The sequence below is a fragment of the Aulonocara stuartgranti genome (genome assembly GCF_965226115.1).
Source record: "Aulonocara stuartgranti genome assembly, chromosome: 8".
NCBI classification, from domain to species: Eukaryota; Metazoa; Chordata; class Actinopteri; order Cichliformes; family Cichlidae; genus Aulonocara; species Aulonocara stuartgranti.
In genome coordinates, this window is record NC_138959.1 from 9,287,428 (window position 1) to 9,301,726 (window position 14,299).

Consider the following 14,299-nt stretch of genomic DNA (forward strand, 5'->3'; position numbering starts at 1 on the left):
AAGAATGGTAAATGGTCTGTATTTGTATAGCGCTTTACTTGGTCCTAAGGACCCCAAAGCGCTTTACACTATACACAATCACCCACCCATTCACACACTGGTGATGGCAAGCTACGTAAAGAACGTACTCCCAACCCACTGTTAAGGTAGCTAAAGCCATTTTGGGGCCCTGTTAAACAAGTAAATATTTGCAAGGATGTTTGGCTTGTCACCTGCACGATAGCTATTAAATGGCATGTAAGTGCGGTCGTAAAGTTTCCGATGAACCTCCGTGCTGCCATACGTGGCCTGTTTAGCTAGGCAACCATTGCTTGGAGTGGCACTTTGGAGGACGGTACAAACGGTTCTGCTCGTGGTACTGTCAAATGCTCCTGTGAAAGTACACAATTTTGCTTTTGCGGCCTGGCTGTACGATAATAATTTTAACTACTGCTACTTACGCTGTTTTTATTTGTTTGCCAGATCTAATTGAGACCTGTCAGAAGTCTTTTCTTCCTTACCGCTAAACACTCATTTCCGATTTATAATTCTATTTCCGACCGTCCTGAACGCAGCAGGACGCAGGGGCGTGGCCAACAGAGAACACTGCGATACGTGCGGAGGGAAGCCTTCGCCGTGGTGGACGGAACAAGAACAAAAGCCCTGCGCCAGGCACGTCCCGGACCTTGAGGATACCACGGAGAACTAGGAGGCATCCACTCTTGTTTTGGTCTCAGAGGAGGGGTGAACTCCTGCTCCTGGAGCCTTGACTATTTAAGTGCAAACCAATACCGAGAGACGGAAGAAGACCGAGGTGACTGGATTTGCTGTCACAGTCTGTCAAGATTGAGGGATTAGAGGTGTGTCTTTACATCCGATTATTCATTGGCTGGTCATTTAATACTTTTACTATAACATATCTAATAGCAGGTCGCGATAGATTAAATTAGAAGATGATTCTTTGTAGGAAACTCCACTGCTGCATGCTGTAGTTGTACAACAGGAATGGCTGCTGCTAGATGTTTTACAACGTGGGGGGCACATTGAACCTGCAGAAGCATGTTCTTGAGTGTGCATTCCTGTGCTCCTACTTTAAAACTCTCAGAGCACAGTAACCTTTGATTACAGAAGGACCGACTGACTTGCTAGATAACACAGATAAAATGAATGGAAATGCTTTTGATTGCTGGTAGCCTTACTGATAACTTAGAGCTCCCATGATGTGTGTTGTTGAATGAAATATATGGCTGTAACTCAAATGTGAAGGTCTGGCCCCCTTTGAAGTCCTCACATTTGGTGTAAGAGTTGTGCAGCCATGATCCATGCTTGTTTTGGACATACACTAACATGGCTGTCACCTGGTTCCCTGACTGTGCACTCTGCATGTGACTGTTTTTTCCCTACTTCCAGTCCATTCTCACACTCTGTTGTCAAAACAGCAACAGAAACCATGGAGGACGAACTCATGTTCAGCATGGAGGAGGATGGCAGCGCCAAGAGACCCTCTGCCCAGCGGAGTGCCCTCAAACACAGAGCATCCTCCCTCAGCGAGTCCAACGCCAGCGAGGATGATGACGAAGACCACTTCATCTGCCCCATCCTGGACGATTCGGCCAAAGAAGTGTGCAGCCACCTTAAAAACCTGGTTTACACACGGCAGCTGTCAAACTCGCTCCCTAAATCCAACTTCATGTACAGGGTGAGATATAAGACGTGGGGATATGACAGTTTGTTGTGCTGATGCATCATCCCCACCTCTCAGTTCTGCAATGTTTCTGTTTGCCTTTTAAGGTGTGATGATACGCGCATGCCTGCACACACGTTCTGTGTGGCTCGTCTGGTATTTCAACGTGTGTGTTTATGTGTTTGATCGAGTGAAGCGCTGGTCAACCCACCTTTTATTTAAATGTACTTTCTGACAGGAAGCAGCAGAGAGCGGTTTCACCTCGTGATTATGATGTGTGTAAACACGGCTCTCTCTCTCTCCACATCAGCAGGGAGCTGCAACAAAAGCTCGATTCAGTGCGCGCGGCTCTTTAAATTTTTGTGTGGCGGTGGTGTTGCTGTTTCAGAGCCTCCTGGCTGTTAATGTTATCTAAAGTGATGTTGCATACATTTCCTGTTGATGATAAAGGATCCGTTTTCTTGTTTGTTTGTTTTTTTTTGCATAGAACGAAAAAGAAACAGATACAGTGGCAGGACATCGATCGTACAAGGTTTTGTCTGAGAGTGCACGGGTATGTTTGGATCTAAATCTTGGTTTTTCCTTCTCTCCCTTTTATACCACTGACCATCCACGCCTCCAGCTCCTCACTCTGCCCTTCAATTTGCCTCTCCCTGCTTTTACTTTTAACCACTTCATCCCTCCCGGATCTTTTTTTTTTATTTTTTATTTTATGGATAAACATGTGTCGCCTGTTCCTCTTCAACATAAGTGCTGCTCCTTCCTCACTCTAAATAGAAAGACATCTGCTGGACTGTGAGCAGTGGTGCACGAGGAGGACGTGCTGCTGAGCAGCGTAGGTTGGGCCAAGGCTTGGGTTACTTGCTAACAGATTTAGCTTACTCGTGACATCTGATTCAAGTTATTTTTTTGAAAACTGCACATGTTCACTTTAAGGTAGCTGTAAATTATTTTATTTACGGCGACCTTACAGCCCAGAAATCCACTCATAATTTTACCATGGCTTCATTCTCCTGTGGTATTTGTTTTCAGTGTCTGCTTCATGTTTGTGTGCTTTGTTGTGAGCCACGTGGTTGTTTTGACTCCCTAAATCGAGAGGGAGAGCCCTTTAATGCAGAAATCGTGACATTATAGATTTCAATTTGAGAGCTGATAATAATTGCAGAAAAAACAATGCATGCATTGTTGAGTAAAGAGAACAGACTGGCTTAGAACTGCTTTTATTGTGCAGATTAAACAGCTTTGCATGGAAGGGCTTCCCCTCTTTCTTCTGTGTTCGAGCAATCCTGATGTGAGAAACTGACTTTTATTCTGCTCCCGAGCTCATAAGATCTTTATATTTCTCTGTCTTGTTTTTCTACCAGGCAACATGGCTGCACGCTATCGAAAAGGCAAAAGCGATGCCCGACCCCTGGGCGCAGTTTCACCTGGAGGAGATAGCGACTGAACCCTGCATTCGTTACAGGTCTGACTTTGACTTTGTGGCAAAGATGAAACTCTTTCACAGCAGATTTGACCTCTTCTGTTTGACCCAAAAAGCAAGTTCTGTGCCAGGAAAAACAGCTAAATCTTAACCTAATAAATTTAAAATGCAGCCAGTCTGTAATCACAACATTGTTTGTCAATCAGGAAATTCAAATTAAATCTGCATTTACTGATGTTTTAACCACTCAGGAGCCAGTGCAACAAGCTTTAAATGAAGTTGAAATGACTGAAATGTTCGCATACTGTTGCTTATCGACGTATACAGCAAAAATGTGACAGTCATGTGAGTAATATTTGCCCTCCTTTGGCTCAGTTTGTGGTCTGCAGTAACTGCTGAGGAAGATATCCAACCCTTTAGAGCTTTATGTTCTTCTCCTAGTCGTTAAGTTTGGTGGTGAGCTGGAGGTGTGCAGTGTTTTCTTCTTTTTAGTTTTTCCACCGAAAATAACTGCCTATTATGCAAATGAAAAGCAGTAGAGCATAAATTTTTATAGATATGAGGAAAAAGTGATCTCGGCCTTTGTGTATATCTGTAAAAGTATGAAAAAGAGTAGTTTTAAATCATTTCAATGAGTTGTTTGGGCTCGTCTTGAACCGACAGCAGACCTCATTTATTCTCTGTTGCTCATATCTCGGTCAGTGATGCTCTGCTATTATTAACTGTACACAAACATCTCTGGCGTCTGTTGGCCCCATGAACTTGGGTGTGATGCTGAATGTGCATCCAGATATTATGACCACAGAATCCTGTGGCTGCTGCATGAACAGCTCTCACAGTCCAAACTGCAGAAGCACACATGAGTTCACTGGGTGCGGACAAAAAGCAGGAGGAAAAATCCCGTTACGTAACCAGACGGAGAGCTTGTATTTGACTGCGGGGGAGGAGGGATCGTCAGGGGTGGGATTTGCCCTCATGCTCCCATTACATGTGCTAATTTTACCCTCGTGTAACCTCACTCCTCTTTGCCCCCCTGCAGGAGGAACTCAGTGGGATGAAAGTCATAGTACGTTGCGTTCCTAAAGCAGAGATTAGATGTTGGAAAGGGAACAGGGCTCGTTTTTCCGTGGGCGGAAAAATAGAGTTTAGAGTTTTAGGACGTGCAGCTGCACTTTTAGTACATCCAGCATACATTAACTCGGGACACACGCCCAGACGGGCCAAACAGACAGTCTGATCCTGTCTGATAGTGTTCACACCCACATTTATATCACTATAGTCAACTCCCTCCACTCCAAAATAACGTCAGTCCTAAACAAAATGAATAAGAGAGGTCAAAATGACCTTAAATGAAAAGTCGTTCCCTCCCTGCTACATTCTTCTCTCCTTGTTGTTTTTGTGTGCAAAGGAAACTCGATGCTTGTATGTGCTTCCTTGATAAGAATAATTAATGGGCTGCTGATGGAGAGACTGCACTGGGCAAACATGAACAGAAGTAAGAAGCTTAAATAACTTCTGTGATGAATAGTTTTATCTCTGTTTTCTCGGTGTGCTGGGTTATTGATCGAGGGAGGGGAATGGCTTCAAAAAGGCAGGTCAGCGAGGCGATGGGCCTGTGAATGATTAACAAAGTAATAGGTGGAAAACAATCTGAGAAAATAAACACGGACATCTTCTCCCGGCACAGCCGTGCTGCTCTGTGACTAAAAAACAACAAAAAACATGAGCCACAGATGTGTCACAGCAAGAAGACACGATTGCAGAGCTGAAGTACACTCAGGCGGGGATCATACACGGGCAGCTGCAGATACATGAGCGAGTATTCATTGCTTTTGGAATCCTTTAAAGCTGCTCAGTGAAATTTACACCAGTGGGAGACGAGCAGACGCTGATAGATTTGGCTACACCTAAAATTTATTCTACTTTCACGTTTTTTCTCAGTTCATTGTTCGTTTAATTATTAAAAAGAAATGTCCACCTCCATTTTTTTTTTTCCTGTCCAGTCTGCCAGTGTGATGAATAGTTATATTTACAGGGAGGTGCACATCGGGTTACAGCAGAGGTTACAGAAGCTAAATGTCAGTGTTCCTGTTTTACATTATCACCAAACCCACTTCTTCACAGAAGTGCTGTGCACGTTGTTAAGTCAGCTGAACAACGTGTTAGTAGCTGCTAATACTTTAAACGTTAAAAAGCCTAAATGTTGTTAACTCATATTATTCGCATGTTAAAAAACATAAGTTTATAGTTGATTTTTGTTTTGCAAAACAAAACGGCGATCCTCGCATCTTCGGGGTTTTTTTTTTGTTTTTGTTTTTTTTTTAAATTACTGCATTTGCTATGCATTATACAACATTTCTGCTGTGGACTGTTGTGTCTTAAATTCTCTTAAAACCTTACAAAATGATCTACAACTGTCAAAATAATGTAAAATCGTAATGCTGAAAGTTTAAAAAAATTTGCAGAAAGAAGTAGCTTTACTGTTTTGTTCGTTTTTGGGGTTTTTTAATGGGTCATATCTCCCTCAAATCTCCCTGAAAAATTTGGATACTGTTTTTTATTCTGTCCTATTCTCAAAACTACTCAAAACCTCTCAGAATTACACCCGTTCTATATACACTATTTTGGAGTCGCTCACTCATGAAATCCTGCTGCCTCTTTCAAATGCAGACATTCTGATTGGGTTAGATTGAAGTATTCGAGGTTTTTATTTTTTATTTTTTATTTTTATTTTTTTAAATACATAGATGTCAAATCCTCTTTTAAAATTTTAATAGTATGTAATTAAATAGATAATTAATATAGCTGTTCATCTTCACAGGTACAATGCCGTTACAGGGGAATGGGTTCAAGACCAGATCCACATGAAGATGGGTACACAGGTACTACACCTCACTTTACTTTAGGAACTCACAGTGTCTTTCTCTCTCATCTAATTTATGTCCCCTTGTCTTGTTTCTCACAGCCTTTTGGGAAAGGGGCCATGAGGGAGTGCTTCAGAGCGTGAGTCTATATTCATCGCTTCTTATCTAATGACTGTTGCCCTCATGACGTTCTGGTCTCTTTGTAAACAAAACAGAGGAAAATGTCTGACTTAAATTAGAAAGCAGCGCAGGTCAACATTCCTCACATTTCTCTGTCAGGATAGCAGCAGCTGACATGTTCATTATTTTCTGAGAAACACGCTAAACGGGCTCTGTGAAGTCTCTTGTGGCGGGACATGGAGCTCATTTTTAACTCTTTCTCATAGTATTGGTTCCCTGGATGTTAATTGGTTAAAATCGCAGTGGGCGGCGCCATCACGGCTGCACTGGCTTTTGCATGGCACTGCAGAATCCCAGAGAAAAAGCCTAACACTCTAATTGTTAAAGGTCAGTCGTCTGTTATGTTGGGAATGTAAGAGAGCCATCAATCAACCCCCCCCCCCCCCCCACACACACACACACACACACACACACTTTAGTTATTTTCCGTTTAAAAATAAATCTACCAGCATCCACCAGCGCCAACATTAAAGGTCCTAAAAAAGAAGCATGTTTTTCCTCTTGGATTTATACACATGTGGATTTAAATCAGTTTTTCTTCTGTGACCTGAGATCACTTGGGGCACATCTGATATCTATTATTTATGAAGAAGGCTTTATTTATGTATTTTTATTAAGATTTAAAGCAGCGAGGGAGTTTCTTTATCTTTAAAGTAATGTAGATTTACTGTGATCCGTTTACCCTGCAGGAAGAAGTTGTCGAATTTCTCACACAGCAGCAACTGGAAGTCGGCGTCCAACTATGTGGCCAAGCGTTACATGGAGACGGTGGATAGAAATGTTTACTTTGAGGACGTCAGGCTGCAGATGGAGGCCAAACTTTGGGGCGAGGAGTACAATCGCCACCGACCTCCCAAACAGGTACGGGAGAAATGAGGTGGTATCGATAAAATCAGGGGAAGTCAACAGAAAGAGTTTGGGAAGACGTACTGGCCTCTGATTGGTGCTTCTTTTCTTTTTTTTCTTTCTTTTTTTTCAAATATTTATATACTATTCGGATAAGCGGTTGAGAAAAGACTCAAATGTGATTTCCAATTAAATGAAAATTATTTTCCTTTTATTATCTTATGCTGACCCTTTAGCTGCTCCCACTTTGAGTTAACTTTCTTATGATTGGCTGCCCCTCACAAACAGAAGACTTGAACAGCAGGTGGGTGGGGCTTCAGAGATGACCATATTAGGGATATCGGCTCTCAGTGACACCATACAGAGCCAAGACCAGAAAAAACTGTCTGTAACGGAGCATTTAGTGAACTCTGGAGCCTTCAGTTTTCGCTTGCAGGTATATATTTGTACATTTACCAATATTTTTAAAAGATCCGGGTCTTATCTTAAGTTGCCTCCTGTCATCTCTTATCACCCTCACCCCCCAGTATCAGAATCAGATGATGCCTCGTAATCCTCGTTCCGTTTTAAATCCTCAGGTGGACATCATGCAGATGTGTGTGGTGGAGATGACAAACCGACCCAGTAAACCTCTCTTCCACCTGGAGCATTACATCGAGGGCAAGTACATCAAGTACAACTCCAATTCTGGCTTTGTCAGGGACGACAACATCCGCCTCACTCCACAGGTGAGTGGTCGCCTGTGGAGTGGTATGAATACATGCTAAAGACACAAGCTGAAGACACAGTCAAATATAATTTCCCTCTTTTCTCCGTCAGGCCTTCAGTCACTTCAGCTTTGAGCGGTCGGGCCACCAGCTGATCGTGGTGGACATCCAGGGAGTCGGCGATCTCTACACCGACCCTCAGATCCACACAGCGAAGGGGACCGACTTTGGAGACGGAAATCTAGGTATGCTTACCTTTCAGCAAACTGCTGCTACAAACTTAGATCAGTAAGTGTTTAAAAAGCTTCAACCTGATCACACCTGTGTTTCAGGTGTGCGAGGCATGGCCCTGTTCTTCCACTCGCATCTGTGTAACAAGATCTGCAAAAGCATGGGCCTGACGCCTTTCGACATTTCCCCTGCGGAGATGTCCCAGCTGGACGGCACCAACAAACTGCTCGTAATTATGTTTTAATCATGCTTTAAATATTAGGGGCTGAAATCAGCAGCCTTTAAAGTAGAAGTAGCAGCAGTAGGAATAGTTTGGGGGGGGGTTATATTTATTACCTATACTTATTGGTTGGTTTATTACCTGGAAACAAACAACCATCAGTAGCAAAGTGGTGTGAGAGCGAATCACTTCCTGTGTGGACCAGTTTGGGTTTTTTGCTTTTCTTTCTTTTGGAAAGCCAAACTCACAAAAGCTTCCTCTTCCACTTGTTCTGCTGAGCTGTTTGGCTTCCTCATTGCTGCTTGCAGCTGTATCTCACTTTGCTCACAGTTTCCATATTTAGGCATGAATGTCTGCTGAAAGTTTATATCCTGGTAGAAGATGTTGGTCTGTGGCTTAAAAGAGCAGAGAACAAAAAGAAAGAGAAATTCTGAGTTCTTCCTCTTTTTATTTTCATCTTTCTTCCTTTTTTTTTTCTCATTGTAGAAGTCAGCCCAGACTGTGCTGAGAGGCTCAGAGGAGCACTGCGGTTCTCCTCGTGTTCGCACCATGTCGGCCAGCCGGGCGCCTCCGCTCCTATCCCGCCTGTCTGAGACCTCGTCTGCAGATGAGAGCATGAGCGACATGGAATCGATCCCCTGCTCCCCTCTCATCCTTCCCTGCTCCCCCCCAACTGCAGCTGGCTCTATAGGCAAGTTAGCAATCAGTAAATGCAAGCAAGACCCACAGAAAATGTTACTGTATATATAAAAATGGACATAGTAGTTAGCAAAGTCCAGTCATGAAGCTCTTGGTATTTTAAAAAGGGATGTAACGAGCGAGACGTGAATCAATTGCCTCATCGCTCTATTTGATTCTAACTAGAACCACATGTTTTATTTGATTTATTAAATGAAGCTTAAAAGTAGTGATAGAGTTCTTAAACCCATCAGGAATGTGTTTACTGAGATCGCAAATCATGTGAGCAGAGACTTCTATGTAACTGGAAAGTTTTTTACAACCAGAGGAATCCCCCTTGCTAGTATGGCAGGTTATGGCAGTAACATGTCCATCTTTCATATACAGTCCATGTTGTGATTCATTCTCAGATCTGGTATTTTCCCATTTTCTCGTTAATTTGAATGAATAAAAGCATTCACACTGACGACTACGTATAAATAAAGTGCACTAAGAGTACTTGGACAAAGTATTGACAGTGACATGGTCACATGTGCAAAACAAGAGGAACCAATAATCTATTTTTAGCCAGAAGGAGGATTTCAGCGTTGACAGTACTCATGTCGAGTTAGTAGACAGATTAGTATAGACATTTATGTCATTGTATGTTACTGGAAATTTGCTAGCAGAGGTATCTAGAGATATCTTGAGATACACAAGTATTCAGACATAGCTTACATACTGAGGAGCTAAAGTGGTGAGTGGTTTTGCATTTTATTTCAATTTTACAGGCTCGTCTTTTATCGGAATGTATGAACACGACAGAATAAGCAACACAAGCGAACACAGGGTAAGTAAAAACTGATGGTGAGAGTGGCTCTAACCAGCACAAGCAATGAAAGAAAGCACAGAGGCTGCCCCTCTGTTGGTCTTCCATGGTCTCTTGTGTTCTGGGGGCCTCTGGATGTCTGGAGTTTTGATCTCCTCCATACCTGCTTCACACCCTGGAGGACGGGGCTGTGGCCCCCCCACACTCCCTAGCAGATCATTACATGGAGAAACCTTTGGAATGCAAGCATGCTGATCCACACAGGTATGCACACATGGGTATTCACAGACGCGGACTAAAGATTTCTTGGCTGCTGCCTCAAAGCACACTGTGCGCTGTCTATCTTGCGTGCTGCACAATATCGTTTATTATTTAGTAAATATTGATATCTATGACTAGCTAGTTTATTGTGATGGTGCTTTGTTTTCTCTATTATTATGTTGCTCTTTGTTGTTTGCTGTCTCCTCTGTTTGTTTGTTTTTTTTGTTTGTTTGTTTTTTTTTTCTCCATACAGGTGACCCAGGAGTTCTTTTTTTTTTTTTTTTTCTCTCTCTTCCCCCCCCTTCTCACCGTCTCTTCTCCCCTTTGGTTTTCTTTCTTTCTCTCCCCCTCTTTCTCTCATTCATTCCCCCTGTCCTATTTATTAAAAAAAAAAAAAAAAAAAAAAAAATGACAAAGGATGAACTGAAGTTCTGCCATCACGTAATGTCGCATACTGCTGTTTCTGATGTCATTTTAAAAAAAAAGAGAAAAAAAAAAAAAAAAAAAAAGAAAGAAAGCACATTTAAAAAAACAAAGAGCGCTGCATCATCACTCCCCCAACCCCAAGCTTCACATTGATTAACAGCATTACTTACATTATTTAAAACTATATCTGTGTAGCTGACTTGTTGACAAAAGTTTACCACCAGGAATCAGAAATTCTTGTCTTAATTTTTGTCTTTAGGAATCAGAAAACGGCGGGGACAGCGGCTACCCGAGCGAGAGGAGGAGTGAAGGAGACCCAAATGACCACATAGACGGGGTAAAGATTTTTGTCACTGCTCAACAGAAATGGACAGAGGAAGCTTTTAGTTAATCATTAAATGTATTTTTCCTGTGATCCAAATCCCGCTTTTGGATCCAGTTTGTGAACGTCCTCTTGCATATTACCTGAAATGAGCTTCATCATGCCCCGTCGATGCACTTATTCAACACTTGTTAGATTTCGTGACAGCTGGTTTTACAGTCCGTGTCATATTGTCACATAGATCCATCATCGCTACAACAGACAATATTCAGAATCGGACGAGGAAAGTGTCAGACGGGTAAAGAAACATAAATATCCCTAAATCCCTTCCTCACCTCGTTCATAATCATCATCATCACCACTTTAATCAAATAACCCTACTTTAATTTCCCTTTGAACATCATCTTTACTTTTGTTTTCCCATCACTTGTTTAACCATGAAAGCCCCTCCTTACCTCTCCTCTAATTCCACTCCTCCTACTTTGTTTCCCCTCACTAGAGGAAGATGGTAGCTCCTCCAAGAGTCTCTGCGAACTTAAACTCAAACACTCCTGACAACGAATGGGTGATTATTTGCATGGAAGCTCCTGAGCCAGGTGTTTCCCTGTGCAGCGCTTTGCAGTCTTTTTTTAGCCGTGAAGCATAATGTTTGCCTCCAGCATGATGGCTCTGCTTTTCAAACGGTTCCGATTTGTGTGGATTGAACTCGCTGTCGCTATTTTCCTGTTGACGCCTGCTTTATTTATTTAGTGAACGAAAACAATTGGAAAATACAAATGGAGATAAAAAGTGATACTTGGAACTGAAACACCATCTACCTCCTTTACCTTCGCCTGCTCTGCCATCCCGCTTATTCTCACTTCTATAACTGTGTGTGTGTCTGTATGTGCGCTCCTTTTGCATTAACAGGGATGTACTCATCCATCTCTGAGCTCAAAGCAGACTTTCCTGGATGGGTACACCTCTGAGACTGCAGTGTGACTTTTCAACCATAATATATTTCTTGCAGTGAATATCAGATGGTAACTTTTTTTGTCCTTTTCTTCTTTCTTGGATCTTTGGTGCCTGCTTCTGTTCAGTTGACCGAGGAGAAGTGGACCTTCTATCACTCATCCCGCGCTCACGTCCACCGACCTTCCTGTGTGGCCACCGAGGTGGAACGACTCAACAATCTGCTGCAGAAGAAGATCGGCCAGTCGATTCTTGGAAAAGTAAGAGGAGGAAACATTAGTTAATTTAATGTTTCCGTGCCACTATTTAACTCTGGTCCCACCAACACTAAAAACACTTACATTGTTACAATTTTTGAAATCTTTCTTTGATTCTAAGCATTCAGTTCAGTCCAAACTCCTCCTATCGCAAACCAAACACAATGAGGCAGCTCTGCATGCTTCAAGCGCTTATATTCTTTATCTCCCACCCAGGTCCACTTGGCTATGGTCCGGTACCACGAAGCGGGTCGTTTCTGCGAGAAGGACGAACAATGGGACCAGGAGTCGGCCATGTACCACCTGGAGAGAGCTGCCATGTGTGGAGAACTGGAGGCCATCGTAGCTTTGGGACAGTGCTGTCTGCAGCTACCTCATCATATACTGCCAGACATGGAGCTGGAGGTACTGTGCGCCATCTATTTTCCTTTCTTTTGTTGAGCTTAACTTCACAGGGTGGCTTTATATTCTGGTGTGTGTGTGTTGTTGGCAGGATAATGCAGGAAACAGGATGAGAGGTTTCAAGTATCTGCTGCAGGCTGCTGAGGCTGGCGACAGATCTTCTATGATCATAGTGGCCAGAGCCTTTGATACTGGAGTCGGTCTGTCTGCTGACAGGTGAGTGAAGGTTCATTCAAAGCAGATGTTTCAGGTAAAACGTAGGAATCCTGCCTTTGCTTGATAGTACTTCCCTCTTGTGGCCGGTTGGATTTTTACAGTTGCTTTTTTTAAGTGGTGGTGATTTGTGAGTTAAAGCATTTTATCCTTTCGCCTTCACAGAAAGCAGGACTGGGCCGAGGCGGTTCACTGGTACAACAGTGCGCTGAACATGATGGACTACGACGAAGGAGGAGAGTTCGATGGGACCCAGGACGAGCCTCGCCACCTTCTGCTGGCCAGAGAGGCAGAGATGTACCAGGAGGGAGGCCACAACCTCGCCGCAGACCCACAGAGAGCAGGTTCAACCCGATGCCGAGTGCAGAATTTTAACTTCAAGAAATCGTACACCAGTTTCTGTCTGACCGTTTTCCCAGTGAAGCAGTAGGGCTTGTGATTTTGATCTGTGGCACGGAGAAGCTTTAGTCTCACATGATGGTCGTGGGGTTGGGGTTCATTTCTGTTTGGTGGAGCGACTGCCTGTAACATCTCATTCTGTCTCTCTCCTGCAGGTGACCTTTTTACTGAAGCTGCAGAAGCCGCCATGGCGGCCATGAAGGGTCGACTGGCTAACCAGTACTACATGAAAGCTGAAGAAGCCTGGGCACAAATGGAGGAGTAACTCCACAACATAAAAGAGATTTATTTTAACCTCCAAAAAGGCCACGAGACTTGATGTGTGGCTGTTTTTCTTTCTTTTTTTGTTTTTTTTACACATTCTGGGTAAAACCTGAATGACTTCAGTTTACATTACTGTTTTTATGACAGATTTTTTTGGTGTTGGTGGTTTGTTTGTGTGCGCGTTTGGTGTGTGTTGAGCCATTCAGCATCAGACTTTTATCTTCAGGATTCTTTCTGTATGGTTGTAAAGCTAGATTTCCTGGCTCCTCATTTCTTTCATTTCATGTCTATATTAACCTTTAGAGTTAAGTTAATGTGATTCTATGAATGAAAAGGTCTGACCTATCAAAAAAAGATTTACTTATTTTGATGCAGATGTTAACATGTTTATGTTTAAGAGAATATGTGTGATAAAGAAAAGTGCTTGGAATATGAAACTGTAAAATAAAAGTTTGCCTTTCTTTTTACCAATCATGATCCTGTTGTGATTTTTCTAACTAGTGGAAGGACTCTTGTAACCTAAAATGAGGGTGTTTTGTGAGTGTCATAACAGAAACAATTTACCTTAGTTTTTTGCACCATTAACTAAAATAAGTTAATTTGCAGTCAGATTGGTTATGGGACAAAAGAAAACAAGTAAATGCTTCAGCTCACTAGTCTTGTTTTTCTTTGCAGTTTTCTCTGATCCCGGAGCTCAGAGATATGTCACCACTTTGCCAAGTTCTGGAAGAAGACCCATACTATTATCCTCAGAGAAGAGGAAGATTGGTCGGTATAATCTGGAATCGCTAAGTTTCAAGCCTGTGATGAACTGTAAACTGCTGTAGTGCAGGTTTTACATCATGAACTGAGAGGGTCCAACAAAGAAAGAAGCCCCCAAAATCCGCTTACAAGAAATATGCAGTGGCCCACATGGGCAAAGCAAATCCCTTGAAAGAAAATTTTGATGGTCAACTAAGAAAAAGATTAAGCTGTAGTATATTTTAATTGACCACAATGGCAAGAGTAATTTTTTCAAAATAAACATGAGGTTTTCAAACAGATGACGTACGTACGACGTGCACTTTTTTGTTGTAGCTATCTGTCTTAACAGCAGCTCCACTCACACTAGGAAGCTGATTAGCAAGACTGACTCTGTGCTGCAGACGTGATTTGAAGTTAAAGTCTGTAACGGCTCCTCTCTG

General features: G+C 42.6%; 1 protein-coding gene across 3 annotated transcripts; it reads left to right on the forward strand.

Moving 5' to 3' along the window:
• Window positions 1–322: 322 nt before the first annotated feature.
• eef2k (eukaryotic elongation factor 2 kinase) lies at window positions 323–13,586 on the forward strand. Of its 3 annotated transcripts, XM_082543483.1 has the most exons (20): window positions 323–839; window positions 1,419–1,678; window positions 2,151–2,216; window positions 3,028–3,128; window positions 5,908–5,968; window positions 6,052–6,089; window positions 6,820–6,991; window positions 7,555–7,704; window positions 7,796–7,928; window positions 8,016–8,143; window positions 8,621–8,825; window positions 9,583–9,641; window positions 10,567–10,644; window positions 10,871–10,927; window positions 11,129–11,194; window positions 11,709–11,840; window positions 12,054–12,242; window positions 12,331–12,455; window positions 12,618–12,796; window positions 13,007–13,586. In XM_082543483.1, exons 2-20 carry the CDS (start codon window positions 1,430–1,432, stop codon window positions 13,114–13,116), a joined length of 2,298 nt encoding a protein of 765 aa, XP_082399609.1. In that variant the 5' UTR covers window positions 323–839; window positions 1,419–1,429; the 3' UTR covers window positions 13,117–13,586. The 3 variants fall into 3 exon arrangements, with proteins under 3 accessions (XP_082399609.1, XP_082399611.1, XP_082399610.1); XM_082543484.1 differs by lacking the exon at window positions 11,129–11,194 and having other exon boundaries at window positions 541–839; XM_082543485.1 differs by lacking the exons at window positions 2,151–2,216; window positions 10,871–10,927; window positions 11,129–11,194 and having other exon boundaries at window positions 324–839.
• Window positions 13,587–14,299: the final 713 nt, after the last annotated feature.